This window comes from Orcinus orca, chromosome 17, assembly GCF_937001465.1.
Source record: "Orcinus orca chromosome 17, mOrcOrc1.1, whole genome shotgun sequence".
NCBI lineage: Eukaryota > Metazoa > Chordata > Mammalia > Artiodactyla > Delphinidae > Orcinus > Orcinus orca.
In genome coordinates this window covers 78,764,035-78,783,636 of record NC_064575.1, presented here as the reverse complement: position 1 = coordinate 78,783,636, position 19,602 = coordinate 78,764,035, and the positions used below count along the sequence as shown (strand labels likewise).

Sequence of the window (19,602 nt, the reverse complement as noted above, 5' to 3'; positions counted from 1 at the left end):
CTTAGCAGGAAACCCACAGTCAGGAGGGAGGGAGGCTGGGACGTTAGCTGGGTTTGCTTCTGCCTCTAAAATGCCAAGTGACCCAGTGACCCAGCCCCTGTCTTTTCCCAGATACCAATTCTTGAGAACTCTTTTGCGCTAAACACTTCTTGCAGCCGTTCCCCCCGCTCTTCTCCGGGATCCGTCGCCACTTTCCGTCTGGACCGCAACATCTCTCAGATGAGCTCCACCAACAGTCTTGTAACTGTTCTAATAGAATTAATTCCTCCCAATCCCAGCCTCTCCTCCAGAGTCATCACAAAGCCTTTTCTGCAACCACCTGGGACCACGTCAGTCTATGCTTAAAGCACCTTGAACTTAGTCCCCAAGTTCATAAGCCTGGTACCTAGGCAAGCCTGTCCCGAATGGCCCCTGCTTCATTTATGCTCGCCTCGGCCAACTGAACCTCTTGCCCTGGAAACTTCAGGCTGTGTCTTTTTTTTTTCTTGTTGGTCCACACCACAGCACATGGGATCTTAGCTCCCCGACCAGGTATCGAACCCACACCCCCTGCATTGGGAGGCAAAGTCTTAACCACTGGACGGCCGGGGAAGTCCCTCCACGCTGTGTCTTGACTCCAAGGCTTTGCATATGCTGAGGCTTCCACTTGGCACAGAATTCTCAGCAAGTAATACAACTTAGGGGTTGAAAGTACAGACTCTAGATAACTTGAATCTTGGGACCCCCATTTTTTGCCGTGTAACCTTGAGCAGGGTACTTAACCTCTTTAAGTGTCATTTCATCATGGTTAGTAGAGAACAATAACCATTATGCCTCTCTCCTAACTTTGTTGCTGGGATTAAGTGAGATAAACCACGTAAAGCACTTCGCCCAGTGCCAGGCATATAGTGAGCACTTGATAAATGTAAATGATGATGATGATGATGATGATGATGATGATGAGCGTCTGTGATGATCCAGGTCATTGAAATGCACGATGATACAGAGATGAGTAAATTGTTTTACATTGTTTATCTCATCTTTTCAACTACACATGGAATTCATTACTCACCTTTCTTTTCTTTTTTCCTCCTGTTTCCCACAGATAGAGAGCGACGCGTGAAACGGGCAATCAATAAACGCTCACTGGAAAGATGAATGAATGAGTGCATTAGATGCATGAGTTGACTATTTTACCCAATATAATTATTTAAAAGAAAAAGGAAAAATGACACGAAGAAACATGCAAATTAAATTTAAAGGTTAATGTAAGAATGGCAAAGGCAAGGCACTGTTTTCCCACTGAGAACAACCAAAGCTAAGCCCTTTAGTTATTGCCATCTGGGGTGAAGGTGAGTGCCATGTGGCTGGGGGCTCTTTCATTCCCCATCACGCCTGATTTGAGCTGCCTTCCACAGTCATGTGTCCAGACACCTTCGAGTAAGGTGCACAGTACATCACAGGCTACACAGCTCTGCCTCATCATGGATCCCTGAATGGTGATCAGACCATTTTACAGATGAGGAAACTGAGGTCAGATATGAGTTCAGCAACTAGGTCAAGGTCACTAAGCTCAAAGGCACAGAGCCAGGACCCGAATTTGGGTCCGGGTCTAAATTCCATACTTTAAGCTGCCCTCATCCTCTGGGTGACAGGTGCAAGGGTGTCCTTCCGCCACTCTCATCTTTTTCATTCCCAGGAAGGCTTCTCACTTGCAACGAAGCCCTCATGTAGAGTGGTCTGAAGTTTAGGAAAAGGAAGACAAACAAAGGCATGGAGGAAGGGCATAGGGCAGCAACTTTGAGGATTTGCTGTAGTTGGGTTTTCAAGAACAAAAATACATACAGGGGAGGCGTGGGATCCTTCCTTTCCAAATATATGTCCTTTTGGCCTGGGTTGTTACAGACCCAAAATTGGAGCTTGTGCTGTCTCTTCCAAAAAAGCAAAGGGTGTCTCCTTAGCTGCAAAGACTTGTCTCACTGGCTCCTCCCAGAGGTAGAGTCATAACAAGCATGATGGGGATGCATGATCTGATCAGAAGCAGTTTTATGTGGGATTCTACGATAGTGAATACAGTATGTTCAGTCCATAGAGGGTGATGCTGGCAGAAACATCATGGGCATGGGAGGCAATTCTGTATCCAGGAGATATGTCTGTTCTAGTGAGGTCACATCTCCCCCACCCACGGTTGGAAGGTCCAATGTAATCAACCTGCCACCAGCTGGCTGGCTGGACACCCGGGGGAAGGTGCCATTCTGGGGGCTGAGTGTTGGTTTTTGCTGCAGTAGCATTGGCAATAGTCACCGCCAGAATGTTAGCAGAGGGTACTTCTGGGTAACAAGATGACAAATTATTATCGTTGCCTTTTTGCTGATTTATATTTCATAATTTCTCTACAACTATATGCACTTCTTATGCAACAAATACTAAAAGCAAATTTAAACATGGTCTAAAACAGTTATTTAATGTGTTTTGGGAGCAGGGAGAGAGGGTAGGTAGGGTCCCCATTAGCCTGTTCCTGTGAACCTGAGGTACTACCCAGCTCATTTGATTACAGTAATAGTAACCAGCACTGGAGTATTATCATCTCCTACAAGCACATTTCTGTTCATCTGGTCACTACACGCCTAACCCTAAGAAGTATAATCTACAAAGGTGGAAACTGAGGCTCAGAGGAGGTTTTTTGGTCTCTGTCTCTCTCTCTCTCTGTCTCTCTGTCTCTGTCTCTCTCCTTATTCATTCTCAGCAAGGCTCCCCGCCTGCAAAGGGGAAAGACTTCACTCGCCCTAAAGTACAGTGAGATGAACACCAGGAGAGGCGAAAACAAAAGCAAATGAAGAGAGGAGGGATCCCGAGAGGAAAATTTAAGAACTAGGAAGTGGCTGGGTTTTCAAGATAACAAGTTGTGCAGAGCTGGCATGCAAAGCCAGGAGGGGGATGCCCTGTTGTTTCCACCATGGCCCCTGCCTGACTCTTGAGGATACTCTGTCACTGAACTCTGTCTTGGTGCCAATACCCAGTTGACACCTGAGGCTTTTGGGATTTTGGCTTCAAAGAAGATTCCTTCCAGGGGGATATAGACATCTGATTTCCATTAGCGGGAAAATGTGCTAAAGAGGGTTGAGATTACATAGTCTCCCAAATGGCACCCAGTTTTTTGTGACATTTCCAAACTCCCTATCTGAACAACACTCTCCACCAGATTATAAAACCATCGAAGCAAATCCATTTCCAAACTCCCTGGCGGTTTCCCTATCATTGGGTTTAACTGGATCAGAGTTACAAATTTGATATTGACTTTGCTTCACCCTTTTTGGGGGGCATGAACAGTCCCCGCGCTGGATCTTAAAACGTTAATATTTGACAGTCTGCGGATCTTATCAAGATAGAAGCCTCCTCACGTGCCTGAGGTCCAAACTGTCATTTTGGAAATCTGAACTTTTGATTAATTGCACAGTATTGAATTGTTTCTTATGCCTTCTTTCTATGTAGTCCTTGACTAGTACCCTTTTGAGCTTATCTAGTGAGGCTTTTTAAGTACTGTCAATGTTACTATGTTACTGAATTAGGTCAGATATGCCATCTGGGGTGAAGGTTAGTGCCATGTGGCTATGTTACTGAAGTTACAACAGTATTAAGATTTCCTAAGATTAAAGAATTTCATAATACTAAAAGACAAAAACAAAAATCTCATACACAGACATACAGCCAATGCTTCATTAGGTACCAGGCATTGTTCTGGAGTCTTTGCATTCTGCACTCATTTATTCATCATTCTTTCATGCTGCCAATAAGTACTGAGAGCTTACTATTATATAGAACAGGTGTTCTTCTAGGATGCTGAGCCCCTGTGCTTGTTTAGAAAGATAATAGTAAACAAAATGCAAATATGATCATTTTAGGCAGTGATAAATGTAATGAATGAATAAAACAGCAAGGGATTGTGGGGGAAGGTAACTTTACAAAAGGTGCTCAAATATGAAGGGCAGAATGGTTCTAGGTAGCTGGAATTGGGCTGGGACAGAAAGTACCTGCATGTGTTGGTGCTCTGGTGGGGTGGAGGCTTAACAAATGTTAGGGAGCCTGCTTCAGGTGCCCGGCTTCTGTTTGGACCTTTTCTCATCCTGGCAATTCCCTTTCTCCATACTTTTCCTCCTTCCCAGAGTTTGCACTGACTGGTTACTAACATGTTCCAACTAATTACTGAGCATTAATTTATTTGTAAACATTTACTGGGGTCCCACCGTGTGGGGAGTCACGTTTCCATGTACCAATTCACGTAATCTTCACAAAACCCATCCTGCAGCCCATTGACCAAGGAATAAGTTTTCATGTCTTATTTTATATATAGTTCTCACATTAGAGTCACTTTCTGGGCAGCCTATTCTGCTGCGCCAAGCAGTTTTTGTGCCAATGCAACACCATTTTAAGGACTTCAGCTTTGTAGCATAGCTTAACTCCCTCCTTGAAACTGCACCCTTGTTGCTGCTGAGATTTTTCAGGTTCTTCCCTCTGACAGTCATTCATACAGGTCCCCCTCCTTCCTCACCCCAATTCTTCTCCCCTCCTCCATCCTTTCTCCCTTTCCCCATTTCCTCTCTCCTCCAGTCCCCTGCCCTTCACTCTCCTTGGCCAACTCCTCCAGGCAAATCCAGAGCCACGTGCCACATGCAGGCCTTCTGGGGGCTCCTTTCTGCACACTAGGGATAGATCTTTGGCTTGGCCTTGCTTACACACCCTCCCCTCCACCCCAGCAGACAAAAGGAGAGAGAGAGTGAAAAATAAAGGAGGCACCAGGTGCCTGGGCAGCAGGAATGAAGGGTTTCTCTAATGCTGGCGGCGATGGTAGAAGGAAGGGGGGGAGTTACGTTCAAAGGGCACGACCCCTAGTGGATTAACAAGATCTACACACCCCAACCCCCAACTGAGGCCTCACCTTCTACTCTCCTCGGAGCTCAATAAGCTCAAGGTGCTCTTCACCTTTGCACTTGCTGTTCTGCTGCCTGGAAGGCTCTCCTGGACATTTACGTAGTTTTTCCAGCTTACCATTAAACCTCACCTCCAAATGTCACCTCCACAATGAGATCTTCCAGGAGCAACCAACTTAAAGAAGTTCCCCGCTTGTAGCCCAGGACGCTATTTTCTTTCCTCGTTGAATTACCAATATAGGAAATTATGCTGTTATGCTTGTTTTTCCGTTATTGTCTTCCACCTTTCAAGAATGCAAGCTTTCTGTGCGCAGGGACCTCGTCTGCCCTGGTCCTAGAACATCGCCTCTCTTACTCACGTGGGTTTAGTCACTGATTGAATGAATGAACAGAAACTCAGGCAAGAGAGGGAATGACCTGCTTAGAGCACAAGTTAGGAGCGAAGCCGATTCCCCTTGTCCTATTTCTTCGGTCTCTGCTCACTCTAGTTGATGGAGGTGCCATTCAAGGGGCCGGGAGGTGAGGGCGGAACTGTCCACCACGAACCACGAACCAAAGGGACTAGGGAGCCACAAGCATTGCTAGCACCGAGCGGGTGGGTTCGCGGTGCGCTCGGCCTTGGCCAACCCAGCAACTTCGATTTTACTTCCGAAGCCCAGAAGCTGGTTGGGAGGTGACGAGAAAACGTAAAGATGCAGGGCCCAGGCGAACACGGGAAAAGAGACGACGCCCCCAGCCGCTTCTCCTCGTCGCGCCGCGCGCCGCGCCGGGGGTAAGCCCCAACGCCCACGGGTGCGCGTGCAGCCCGGCTCAGCGGCCGCAGCTGCGCTCACTGGTTCTCCGCGGGCCGCGGGGAGGGGCGGGGCGCCGCCCGGGCCTTTGGCCGCGAAGGGGCGGGACGATGGGGCCCCACCCTGGCGCGGGCGGGAGGGAGGCGGCGTGCGCTCCGGCCTCTGCGCGGTCGCCCGCTCGCTACTGCGGCTGGAGCGAGGCTGAGGCTGGAGCGAGCGGGCGGGCGGGCGAGCGAGCGGGCGGGCGAGCTGGGCGGGGCGGGACGGGGGAGTGGCGCGGGTAGGAGCGTGGAGGAGGGAGGCGGCGGCGGCGCGTGTGGCGGGCGGGAGGGCGGCTGGCACCCGGCTTGTAAATAAACTGCGATGCTGTCTCGGGCTCGCCGGCCCGGGTGCCGCCGCCGCCGCCGCCGCCCCGGAGCGCCGGTGCCGGGCTCCCGCCGCCGCGCGCCCTAGCGCCTCCGCGCCAGCCTCGCGTGCCCTCGCCCGCCTCTAGCAGCCCGCGGCCCGCGCCCCCCGGTGTCCCGCGGCTGACCCGCGCGGGATGTGACCCCTCCCCCCTGCCCCCCGGGGCCCCGCCTTAGCCTGCTTTTGAAGGGGGGGGTGGGGAGGGGCGCGCGGATCATGGCATTGGAGTTCCCGGGCTCGCCGCCGCCGCCGCCGCCTCTTCCACGCACCCCGAGCGCCCCTTCTTCCCGAAGCAGCTGCGGAGAAGGCGAAGCGGCCGGCGGGGGCGAGGCCGATGGGGCTCAAGGCGCGCAGGGCGGCGGGGGCGGCTGGCGGCGGCGGCGACGGGGGCGACGGCGGCGGCGGCGGGGCCCCTAACCCTGCCGGAGGGGACGCGGCGGCGGCGGCGGGCGACGAGGAGCGGAAAGTGGGGCTGGCGCCGGGCGACGTGGAGCAAGTCACCTTGGCGCTCGGGGCCGGAGCTGACAAAGACGGGACCCTGCTGCTGGAGGGCGGCGGCCGCGACGAGGGGCTGCGGAGGACCCCGCAGGGCATCGGGCTCCTGGCCAAGACCCCCCTGAGCCGCCCTGTCAAGAGGAACAACGCCAAGTACCGACGCATCCAAACTTTGATCTACGACGCCCTCGAGAGACCGCGGGGCTGGGCGCTGCTCTACCACGCTCTCGTGTGAGTACCGGGCCGCTCGGGGCGCCCCTCGGAGGCGGCGTGTGGCTGGGGGTTCGGGGGGGGCGGTGGGCTGGAGCTGGGGACGGCTCTGAGGCTTCAAAGCCCAGGGGCGCCCGTCCGCCGGATTGGAGACCAGCCTGCCCTGTGCTGTGTAGGTGTGTGTGTGGGTCTGTGAACCACTCTCTGGGGGCTGGACACCAGGGCTTGAAAGATCCAAGCGTGGCTTCTCAGCTGATTTGGAGACCGCTTTGGCCTGTGTGTGTGTGCGCGCGGGTGCGCAGTTACGGCACCTTCTCCGGATGTTGGTATCCAAGCTTAAAAGAATTCTGTGGTTTTTCTAATTAACGAGGAGGTCGAACGGGATAAAGCGGATCTTCCCATGCGCTCTGTGGCTCTGCTCAGGGTGGGTCCCTTCTATTTGGGGTCGCTGCTGACTTTAAATGATACATCCTGGAGTTGGGGATGGGAGTGGTACATTGCCCACAGTGGGGTGTGCGTGTGTGTGCGTGTGTGTGTGTGTGTGTGTGTTTGAGCGCGGGTGTCGATGGCTTTGCTTGTGCTACCTTCTTAAGGCTCCATTCTCGTATGGAAAGGAACGTGGTTTGCTCCAGTTGGGGACTTGGACTGGCCAAAATGCATGTTTTGGGATTCTTTTTAGGGAAGTTAATGAGAGAGAGAGGGATGGGGGGGGATTGATTGTGATTCTCAGGCTCTAAGTCTAGACTGACGGGTGAGGGCTTAACAGCGCCAGTAGGTGGGGGCCAGGGATAATTTTGGCTGGAGCATCTCCATAATTTGGTCTTAATATCCCCTGAACTGCTTGCTTTTCTCTTGCTTTGACTGGGCAAGGGCAGCGGGAGTGTGAAGGGGCCTGGGCTGAAGGTTTGCCCCCTGGAGAGGGTCCCCTTCTAGTCAGGATGTAAGTGCGTGGTGGGAAGGAAGATGGAACTTCCACTCCTGACACTCTGGCTAGAAAATCCTGCTGTGTTGGGGGAGAGGGCGAAGATGGTAGTGGTGGCTCCTCTCCAGGAGGGGAAATCACAGCTGGCAGCGCGCGCCTCAGGGCTGGCAGGGCACTTCCAGGTACCCCTTTCTTCCTGTCTGCGGCTTAGTCATCCTGATGGCTGCTTCTTAGGAGGCTGTACCGTTACCAGGGTTTTGGCGGGGAATCGGCCAAGACCTTGACCCTTCTTGTGCCTTTAGCAATGGATATTCCTCTCTGTCCTTCTCCGATTGACCCATGACCTACGTGGTGGGAAGAGGTTCGGGGAGCCTCGGAGTTAAACACTACCTGCCAATCTTCCTTGGTTGGAAAGGCTTTTCCAGCTTTGGCCGCCAGGTGGAGGCGTCTGCACAGGACCTCAGGCTTGGCAACAGGTTTCATCAGAGAGGTTACCGAAGCCTGGAAAGGGCGCCTTCCGGAAACTGAGGAACTAAGGACATGCAGCCAGGAACATGGGTTTTGGGGGGTGGGGTGGAGGGGGGCTGTCCAGCCTTTGGCATTCATGTCTGCGTGTATTTGCAGGCGTTAGTGAATGGACAGAAGGGTTAGCAATTGTTGCTCTTCCATTTGCTTTCTTCAGGTGGTAAAAAGGGATTGAAAGATATTCGTCTCTGTCTCTAGTGCTGTATTTAGTTAAATTGAACTGAAGATAATACTGGAATATGCGATAATAAAAAAGGCACACGAATTATTTGAGCGCACACAAGCATACACAACCTCACATGTCCTTTTGCACGTAAATGGTGTTCAGTACGTGTTGGCTGACTTCCGAACCCGGGGCCCTACTGGAGTTTGTGGGCTCCCTCTTTCTTCTCCTCCCACCTTTCCCAGCCGGTGCTCCAGCCCTGTCTTGACCAGTCTGGGGAAGGGATAGGTAAGGCCTCAATGTTATCCTTCTCTAGAATTATTCCATCACCTGGAAGCAGGTTTGGGAATGCCAAAATCTGTATGTAGCCTCAGTTTCCCAGAGAGGACCCAGGAAAATTTCAATCTATGGGAGGAGAAAGGCACTTTCACACATGCAAATCATTTATTTCATTTCATTCTCACCATGATGCTATGATGTGGGAATTGTTCCCTACATTTGATAGGTGAAGATATGAAAACTAAAACAGATAGCACCACCTGTCCAGGATCCCATAGCTGGAGCTCGCATATGAATGCAGTGGGTCATCACTTGTTTGTGAGCCCGGATTCCAGTTCTGGCCCTCTGCCAACAACTGCGGGACTCTGGGTATTTTACCAGGCGTCCCTGGATGCCCCTCACCCATTGGTAGCAGAGGACTCTTAGTCCCGCCTCTGCCTCCCCTTCATAGCTCACAGTTGGCAAATGGCTGGGAATGGAGTTTGGAATCAAAGCAGGGGCTGCTCAGAACCCAGGGAACCACAGTGTTAGGGAAACGGGACATGGCCTGGGGTGGCGGTGGTATTGGGATTCTGGTGAATGGGGCGTTAGACAGGAAAACCCATTGGGCTGGGTTTGAGCTCCTGATACTGAAGCATACCTGGTTAGTGGAGGCACTGTACATCCTTCCTCCAGCTGGGAGGAAGTCTGGTCAAGTGAACAAAACCATACCTTTCATTGATGATTCAGGATTTTGCAAGCACTGAAATTCGTGCTTCAAAGCAGCCATTATCCTATTCTGGGCTGTGGTTAATGACAGAACGCGGGCCAGGAATTTGGGCTGACCGTGGGCTCACAGGCTAGTGCACGCTCTTTTTTAAAAAAAATGAACCGGACCCATGAGATGTGATTTTTTTCTTTCTCTCCCAAAGGCAGGATACAGCAAATGTGAGAATCAAAGACCGCACCCGTCCACCCCCAGCCCACCGCCCCTGCCCCCTTTGCCTTAAATGCCCGTCCCTTGCTTTCTCCTGGCTACTCACTTTCACCTTGGCCGAGTTCTCATGTCACCTCCTCTGGGAGGTTTTTCCCCGGCCCTCCAGCTGAGCTAGAATTGCCCCTCCTCGGCAGCATCCCCAAGCATAGGATTTTGCACTGGACTGCCCTGCTTGCTCACCTCCCCCGGCAGAGCTGAGAACTACTTTGAGGAAGGGCTGTGTTGCGTCTTAGCCACCTCAGTCCCCAGCAGGCTTCTGGGCTCACGGCAGTCACCCAGTAAGCGTTTGCTGAATGGATGAGTGAACGCATACTCTCAGGTTCACCCAGACTTTGTTCTGCGTGGTTTTCCTGTTCTCAGAACAATAATAAGTAGTCAGCATTACGGAACATTAATGATGAGAACAGCTCTCAGAAGTCTCCTGGTGGACAGTAGGGGAGAGGTGGGAGACCACGCTGTGACCCCGGTAAGGCTGATCGCTTCTCTATATCTTTAGCTGCATGGCTGAAAAGGATTCTGATGCTGTAGAAAAGGGGCTGGACTTGACATTCACATCTGGACTCTGCCTTCAGTCTCTTTGACTTTGCATGAGCCGAGCTGGGGAAGATCTGTAAGTTGAGGGTGAGAACCATCCGTCATAGGGTGGTTTTTAGGCTTAAAAAAAGTAGTGTGTGTGAATGAAATTAGCCCAGTATTAGGCACGAAGTGTTTACTAGTTGATTCTGAAATAGGGTCTCCTTAAAAGTCACACACACCTGCCGCTGTGGCTGTCCTGAGGCTGTCTGGGGACTCCCCCTTCCTAGCCTGTTAGTGGGAAGATGCTGGCTTCATCTTGGCATTATTGCTGGTCATCTTGGCATTATTGCTGGACTGGCAACCATACAAGCATCCCACTACCCTGACCACCTCTCCATGGCCAGTTGGCTGTGATCAGTTGATCACCTGTTGACCCGCCAACGGGAAATGATCACAAGAGATGCACACTGATTGCATTCTCAGGTGGACTGGCCCCTGGGACATCGGGCAGGCAAGGCTGAGAGGTGGGGCGCAAGGACCCAGCAGCCGCTCTGGAAGGTGAAGGGCCTGGCTGGTGGACCTAGCATATTGACTAAAGGAGCTACAGCCCTCAAGGTGGAGGAGAGACACTGGCCTCTCACTGAGACCCCTTAGGAAAGTAGAGTCTTAGCAAGTCCTTGAAGTAAGAGAAATTTGATTTCCCAAACTTGCTTTGCCTCTTACGGCCAGTATGTTCCTGGGCAAGTTGCTGGATCTCTGAGTTTCAGTTTCTTAGTCTAAAAAATGTTCTCAATATAGACTCTTGTGGAGCTAAGAGCACCTTACATAGAAGAAGTGCTCAATAATAGAACTTTGTGTTGTCGATGTTAGTCAATAGAAATGCCTTCGCTGCGCCTGGCACTCTTCTAGACATTGGCATTATAGCAGTAAACAAAACCAAGCAAAACAAAACAGTCTGATCTCTGCCCCAATAGAACATGTATACTAATAATATCTTTCTTTTATTGGGGTATAGTTGCTTTACAATGTTGTGTTAGTTTCTGTGGTATGACGAAGTGAATCAGCTATATGTATACCTATATCCCCTCCCTCTACTAATATCTTAATAATATTCAATATCATCTAATAATAACATTAGTATTAGCAGAAATCTCAGAGTTTGGCCATCTGGTCAACTTCCCGGCCTAGGTGTAAGGAATCCCTTGAACTGCATCTCAGCCAGTGCTACAACTTGTAATTCATTACGGAAGGGATGGACTGCTGGACTCAGTTCTCTCAGTTATTCTGTTCTCTGACTCTATTCATCCCATTCTCTTCCTTTTCTGCCCCCATGTATCGTATTCTTTCTCATTTCCCACTAGATGTTTGTCTTCTTAACCATCTCAGTTCATCCTCACTTTTTTTCTTACCCCACTAATTTCCTTTTTGCATTCTCTTCCTCAGTTTTGTGGGTTTCCTTCTCATTATTGCGAACCAAGGATTTTGAAAAGCTCTCATTCGTTTTTAAATAATTTTTATTTTATTGTGGCAAGAACACTTAACATGAAACCTACCCTCAACAGATATTTAAGTGTACAGTGCGTTACTGTTGACTGTAGGCACAGAGTTGTACAGCTGATCTCTCCTCTTGCTTAACTGAAACTTTATGCCTGTTGGTTAGTAACTCCCTCTTTCTCCTCCCTCCAGCCCTGGGGAACCACCACTTTCCTCTCTGACTCTATGAATTTGACTGTCTCAGGTGCCTCATATAAGTAGACTCCTGCAGTGTTTGTCTTTCTGTGATTGGCTTATTTCACTTAGCATAATGTCCTCAAGGTTCATCTATGTTGCCACATACTGCAGACTTTCCTTCTTAAGACTGAGTAGTATTCTATTTTCTTTATCCATTCATCCGTTGATGGACATTTAGGTTGTTTTCCACCTCTTGGCTCATGTGAATAGTACTTCAATGAACATGGAGGTGCTAATAGCTCTTTGATCCCCTGATAATAATATTTTGAGGAAATACTCAGAAGTGGGATTGCTGGATCACATGGTAGTTTTATTTTTAATTTTTGAGGAACTTCCATACTGTTTTCCAGCTGTACCATTTTGCATTTTCACCAAAAATGTGTAAGGCTTGCAGTTTCTCTGTATCCTCACCAACACTTAGGGTCTCGTTTTTTTTTTTGTTCGTTTGTTTGTTTGTTTGAAATAATAGCCATTCTGACAGGTGTGAGGTGATCTATATTGTGTCATGCTTTCTCAGTGGTAAGAGCATGGTCTTTGGAGTCAGACCTGGGTTTAATCCAACTTTGCTATTTCCTTGTTTTGTGACCTGGAGCAATTCGCTCAACTTCCCTGGAGTTCAGTTTATTTATGATATGGAGATAATAATACCTACACCCCCAGGATTGTTGTGAAATTTAATCAAGGTGATGATATTAAACACCTGAACATTGCATTGTGTTGATTTGCAACCTCAGGAGTTCCCCAGGTGAAATTGAAATTGGTCGGGTACATGGAGGGCAAGGAGAGACCGAGGAAAGAGGCAGGCCACACTGGTTGAGTAGGTGGCGGGTGTAAGAAGCAGAGAACTTACATACGAGGCTTGTCTTGGGCAGCAAGACAGGTAGATCTCCACACCCAACCACCAGCATCTTAAAAGTTTATATAGAGGCCTTCACGGGGTTCAGTAACACTATCTAGGTGGTCTCAACAACATGTGCTCACTCAAGGCTGCACCCTTGAAAATAGCTCCTGCTGTGGGAACAGTGGGCAGAGTACATGCCCAGCACTGGAGGGGTAAGGAGCCAGCTCACAGGTCTACCAGCGGTCACGACCTCTCCATGACCTCCACCACGACCTCTCTATGACCTCCTCCACGACCTCTCTATGACCTCCACCACGACCTCTCCATGCCCTCCACCACGATCTCTCCATGACCTCCACCAGCACATTGTAGACTTAATAAATATTGTTTCATTTTTGCTTCCCCTCTCAACTGTGTTTAATCTGCCTTCTTCTTGTACCCCCCTCATAAAATCCATGCCCCCTCCCCTTTCTAATAATCTCATTTGACTTTTCTTTTCATTTTATGAACTTCCTGACTTCTTCCTGGCCTTCTTTCTTATGACATTTTCAAGCCATTCAAGCAGAATGAAGAGGTCAGGTAAGGGGTGAACAACAACTCCCAACATCAGATCTCTGCGCAGCAGTGAGGCTATATGCTGGGAATGACAATGACCACAGGTGCCCCGTATTCACTTTCTAGGAAATGGACTAACATCAAATGGCCCTTCTTGCTAGAATGGAGGGTACCCAGTGTCTCTCTTCTACAAATGAATGACAGATGCTGAGATTTGCCCAGGCTCTTGAAACTACTTTGGTGGTGGAGCTCGGATCACGCAGGAGTCCTCCACCCACAAGGTGGTGCTCTCTTCACCATGTCACGGTTCTCCTCTATAGAAGACAATGTACCAGAAGAGTAACAGAGAGGGACGGAAACTCTCCCTTCCAGAGTGAGGCGCTTTAGAGCTGCATTTCTGGAAAGTTCCCAGGGGAAACCAGTGCTGCTGGTCTGCAGACCACACTTGGAGTAAGGCTTCTCAGACTTTGATACACGTGTGAATCACCTAGGCAAGAAGGCACCTTAAGAAAAATCGGGCAGACTGCACCTGAACCAAAGCCATCCAGCTTCTGTATAAGGAGGAGAACTGACCCTACCTTCCTCCTGAATAGTTCAGTGGAAATTTACAACATACCTGCAGTCGTGCCTAAAATGACTGAATCCAATCATGAAGAAATAACAAAGTCGAATGGTGGGACATCCTGCAAGATATCTGGCGTGGTCTCTTTCAAAGGGTGCATGTCATGAAAACAAACAAAGATGAGGGTAACTGTTTCAGTTAAAGGACGCTAAAGGCACATGACAACCAAGTGCAATACTTGAGAATCGACAAGTGGGACTGCATCAAACTTCTGCACCACAAAAGAAGCGATCAATCAAATGAATAGGCAACTATGGTAGGGGAGAAAATATTTGCAAACATGTATTTGATGAGGGGTTAATATCCAAAATATATAAAGAATTCATGCAACTCAGTAACAAGAAAGCAAATAATCTGATTAAAAAATGGGCAAAGGATCTGAATAGATATTTTTCCAAGAAGACGTACAAATGGCCAACAGGCACATGAAAAGGTGCTCAGCATCACTAATCAGGGAAATGCAAAATAAACCACAATGAGATACCACCTCACACCTGTCAGAATGGCCATCATCAAAAAGACAAGAAATAACGAGTGTTGGCAAGGATGTGGAGAAAAGGGATCCCTTATGCAGTGTTGGTGGGAACGTAAACTGGTGCAGCCACTGTGGGAAAACAGTATGGAGGTCCCTCAAAAAATTAAAAATAGAACTACCATATGGTCCAGCAATCCCAGCTCTGGATATATATCCAAAGGAGATGAAATCAGTATCTTAAAGAGCTATTTGCAGTCCCGTGTTCATTGCTGTATTATTTACAATAGACTAGATTTGGAAACAGCCTGAGTGTCCACTGTTGGATGAATGGATAAAGAAAATGTGGTATATATATATAAAAAATGGAATCTTTTCCAGCTGTAGAAAAGAAGCAAATCATGCTATTTGCAACAACATGGATGAACCTTGAGGGCATTACGCTAAGAGAAATAAGTCAGAGAGACACAGTACTATATTATGTCACTTATACAGGAATCTAAAAAAATTGAACTCAGGACCAGAGATCAGATTGGTGGTTGCCAGGGGCTGGGGGGTGCAGGAAATGGATGAAGTTGGTCAGGGCGTACAGACTTCCAGTTATAAGATGAATAGGTTCTGGGGATCTAATGTACAACATGGTGACTGTAGTTAAAAATAACTCTGTTGTATAATTGAAAGCTGCTAAGAGAGCAGATCCTAAAAATTCTCACCAAAAAAAAAAAAAAATCAACTATGTGAGGTGTTGGATGTGTTTATGAACCTTATAATATATATGCACATTTAATCACCACATCATGTACCTTAAGCTTATGCAATGTTATATGTCAATACAGCTGGAAAAAACACAAACCAATGCAATTCATGATTCTTGATTGGATCCTGAGTTAAAAAAATAATAACAATCAAAGATATTATTATAGGGACAATTAAGAAAATTTGAACAGGGATTCCATATGAGATGACAATATATATCCAAATTTAATTTCTCGAGTATGATAATTGCATTTCGGTTATGCAGATGAAGGTTTTTTTTTTTTAAGAGATGCGTGCTGTAATATTTAGTGGTGAAGTGTCGTGATATCTGCAACTTACTTTCAAGTGGTTCAGCACACATACAGACTCTGTAAGTGTGTGTGTGTGTGTGTGTGTACACAATACATACACAGGGGAAGAGGGAGAAGGAAGAAAACATGGCAAAAATATTAACACTTGGAAAACCTAGGCAAGGCTTATATATGTGTGGATTATGTTACCATTCTAATTAAAAATATTTTTAAATAAAAAGTTAAAAATACTTAAAAAAAAAAAAAGAAGACAAACACACACAAACAGCACAGAGCACATACAGATGAAGGCCTCACCCCAGAAACAGATACCATTGCTCTGTGGGGTCCAGGCATCATTGTGAAGTGATTCTAATATGAAGCCGGGCCTGAAAACCGTTGGCTGAGCTCAACGGACTTTCTTAGGTTCACGGATTCCGTATAGACCGTGCCTCAAATTTCCTCTCCACCTTGGAGTTTTTTTTGTTTTAATTTAAAAATTTTTTTAATTAAAAAAAATTTATTGAGTATAGTTGATTTACAATGTTGTGTTAGTTTCAGATGTACAACAAAGTGATTTGGTTATACATATATATGTATATATATATTCCTTTTCAGTTTCTTCTCCCTTATAGGTTATTACAAAATATTGAGTATAGTTCCCTGTGCTTTGTCCAGGTGATGGGAAACATCCAGGAGAAAGGTGCAGTTTAGCATGCTAAGGTCATTCATTTCAAGGCCACATGTACTGACTCAAATGCCAAGCTTCGTGCCAGGACGTTGAGGGAGATGAGCCATACCTAATTCTTTCCCTATGGAGTGGAGACTGGAAATGACTAAATGTAAATAGCCTAGCTAATGCAGTAATAGCATGCAAATGAGGAACACTGGCATGCAGAATGGGGAAGGCACTGTTGTCTCCTCTGTTAAGGGAGACTTCTGCAAAGGAGGTGTAAGCAGTGGGGAGAAGATGGAGGAATTTACTGACGGTCCCATTGACGACTCATCTCCCCCTCCTACTAGGAGGACTAATAATTCAGAACACTGAATTATTATTCTTGCACTATTTGGACGTTCCCCCTTTCATCTGTATTCATTTAAAAAGATTCCATCAATGTTTAAAAGGTTCCTAAGTCAAGTGTGTCCCTATGGTCTTTTCCAGAGAATCAAGGTCCTGCTCTCTTTCTCTTTTTGCCTTGGGTTTCGAAGTTTTGACATTAATGAAAACAAGATGTGGTGCATCTTTGGACCACAGAGCAGTGTGAAGGGAAGCATGGGAAAGGTCTTCAAAGTTGGATTGACTAAAAGTCATTTTAGACACTGTGGTACGTGGTTCTGGTGTGGGATGACTGGAGATGGCTGTGAGTTTGTCAGAAATGCATTGGGTAAGTTGTTTGAAGATGTGTGATTCAAACACTTCCCTTGTCTCACAGTCTGCAAATACTTACGTGTAGGATTGATGAAGAATCCCATGAGACAGCATGTGAGGAAGCACTTTGGAAAGTACACAGGGAGCGGCATTCTGAGGTGTAACATTGTCCGAAAGCTGTATGAGGAGCAGACAGGTCCCACAGTTGGGTTTTGGGTTTGGGCATTTGCCCAGGGACAGATTTGCCACGTTTCTGTCTGTGTTGCGTCACCTGAACATCACTGGGTATTTTAATCGGGAACCCATTAACGGTATGCCTTAGTACCTGTGCTACAGGGATGTTGGCTTCCCTAGGTTGATCGCTTTTTAGGAGAATGAAGAGAAAGAGGTTTGGAGATGACAAGACAACAGTCAAAGATGACAAGACTGCAGTCAATACAGAGGTTTCAGGTCACCTCTAGTTTGGCAGGCGTCATAGGATGCAAATCAGATCCCGTCCAATTGTACCCTTGCTGGATGGGACTTTCCATTCTGCCACAGAAGGGATAGAGGATTTTGTTTGAAATGTTTTCTTAAGAGAACAGATTGGGTTATAACTCGGGAACAAGATTGCTTCTTGCATGTAGTTTATGAAGAACAGGAGTAAGTACTGATGCAGTTGGCTCATGGGGCATCCTGTACGTGGGCTCTGCTTGGCTTCCTCCCGAGGTGGGCTTCTGTCCTGCTGAAGACTTCAGGGTTTCCTCAGGATCGCCTTTTCCTCTTCTTCACCCTCCCCTCCTTCAAGAGACATAAAATCCTTTGGACCCTGTCTAAGAGTATAACAGCTGAGTTGGGGCATATAAAACCAAGCTATCAATAAAACCCAACATTTTTACATCATTTTGTAGTTTATTCTATTCCCTCTTGGGCAGTGCTACCAGGACACTTGCTTTAGAAGTATTAGCCAAATGGCTGTTACAGCAGGGCCCTTCTTACAAATTCGCCACATCTGTTTTTTCTAACTACGCCAGTGTTGTATCGGAGGAGCCTGTCCATGGGGTTTCTTTGCCATGAGATTTTTCGTAAACCTGCCATAGCAGTTCAAGTCCATCTCTACCTTTATGGATGTCTTTTGTAGGGGATGGGGTGAAATATTATCCAACATGACTTGAAAATATTGAGTCGAGGGAATATGTTCTTCCGGTCCAGGCCATCTGTACTAATGGAAAATCACTCAGTCCTATCACGCTATGGATCTCCCTACTCCTGCCCGTTCCTAAAACCCCAGCTCCGGCTTTATCTCCCCCCACGTATATCAGTTTCGGATGTTTCTCCACCTAGTGAGGCCAGTCCGGAAAAATGAAACCTTAGGCACCAGCAAGTCTAATCAAGCTAAACAGCAGTTTAGGGGATTTACGAACCTGGAGAGAGGCACCTGGCAGATTACAAAGATCAGAGACCGTTAGAACTGTAGGGAAGAGCTAACGGAGGCCCAGGGCAGTGAGAAAGTTGCCTGAGGTCACTTTGATGGCAAAGGGAGGACTTGAACTCAGGTCTTCTTCTTCCAAGGCTGGCTTCCATTCAGCCACATCAGCTTTCCCTCGCGGGCTTCCAATGGCTGTGTACCGGTGGAGCAGTCTTACCAACAGCATGACTGTTCTGGGTTGCCTTGTCTCGGGGTCTGGATCAAATAAGAAGCAGAAAGAGCAAAGCCAAGTGCAGGCTATCCAGGCGTCCATCCACAGGCCCCAGTCGGCCTCTGGCCAAGGAGGGTTTCTCTTCCTGTAGAAATTCCTTGTCCCTTGACCCTCTTTTCTCCACCCTACCCCCCAAATCCAGCCCTCTACCAAGAGTCATATAAAATGCTCTCTGGGGCTTCCCTGGTGGCGCAGTGGTTGAGAGCCCGCCTGCCGATGCGGGGGACACGGGTTCGTGCCCCGGTCTGGGAGGATCCCACATGCCACGGAGCGGCTGGGCCCGTGAGCCATGGCCGCTGAGCCTGCGCGTCTGGAGCCTGTGCTCCGCAACGGGAGAGGCCACAACAGTGAGAGGCCCGCGTAACGCAAAAAAAAAAAAAAAAATTGCTCTCTGATCTCCCTTGAGTCCAACATTAAGTTGGGGCATTCAAAACCAGCATATCAGTGCTAACTAATACTTTTTATCCATTTGGGTTATTATTCTGTCACCTGTGGGGCAGCACCATCATCTGGCCCATTCATGGAAACCTGATCTGTTTTCATTAATAACAGTCACTGATATTTACAGAGTTATTTCCCTGTGCCTCGTTGGGCTAAGCGCTCTTCATGTTTTTTCTAAGGTGTGCCTGAGAGCCCAGCCCCTAGGAGACCCAAGCTCTCACCCTGAGTCCTGGGCTAGTTTGCTCTGTTGTCTCCAACAGGTCATCGTACTCGTAAGAGCCCCAGTGTTTCATCTGATAAATGGCCCTAATATTCCCTGCCCTACATTGAAAGGATTTAATGAATGACTTCATGGTGTACTCAGGGGAGGCTACCACTGCATCTTACTTTGTGTCCCTCCAGAAGCTCCCTGAGGCAAGGTGCTCAGTGCAAGTGGTTTATTTAATGCACAGTCGTGCAATCTGGTTTGCAATATCTCCCCGCTGAGGAGTCTTTGTAGACACTTTTTTCCCTGATTGCTCCCACCCATGATGTTTTAATACCACAGATATACTGTGTATCCTTTATGTACTGTATTTATGTCTGGGCTCCATATATAAAAAGAGTAAGATTTTTTTCCCAACCCCACCCTCCAACAACCAACTTTGCCCCCTTGAA

At 48.0% G+C, this 19,602-nt stretch overlaps 1 protein-coding gene and 1 long non-coding RNA gene across 5 annotated transcripts in view; one reads left to right on the top strand and one right to left on the bottom strand.

Moving 5' to 3' along the window:
* LOC125961620 (uncharacterized) overlaps nucleotides 1–5,756 on the bottom strand; it is a 54,146-nt gene extending 48,390 nt beyond the window's left edge. For all 4 annotated transcript variants that reach the window (XR_007472526.1, XR_007472525.1, XR_007472524.1 and 1 more), the window contains exons 1-2: nucleotides 4,916–5,756; nucleotides 1,052–1,125 (exon numbers count right to left, since the gene is read on the bottom strand). This is a non-coding gene — a long non-coding RNA (uncharacterized LOC125961620). The remainder of the gene's footprint in view (nucleotides 1–1,051; nucleotides 1,126–4,915) is intronic.
* Nucleotides 5,757–5,982: 226 nt separating this feature from the next.
* The window catches only part of KCNQ3 (potassium voltage-gated channel subfamily Q member 3), a 291,899-nt gene continuing 278,279 nt past the window's right edge, over nucleotides 5,983–19,602 (top strand). Inside the window, exon 1 of the mRNA XM_033419771.2 lies at nucleotides 5,983–6,829. Coding sequence (XP_033275662.1) covers nucleotides 6,438–6,829 — 392 coding nt within the window. The 5' untranslated portion in view covers nucleotides 5,983–6,437. The remainder of the gene's footprint in view (nucleotides 6,830–19,602) is intronic.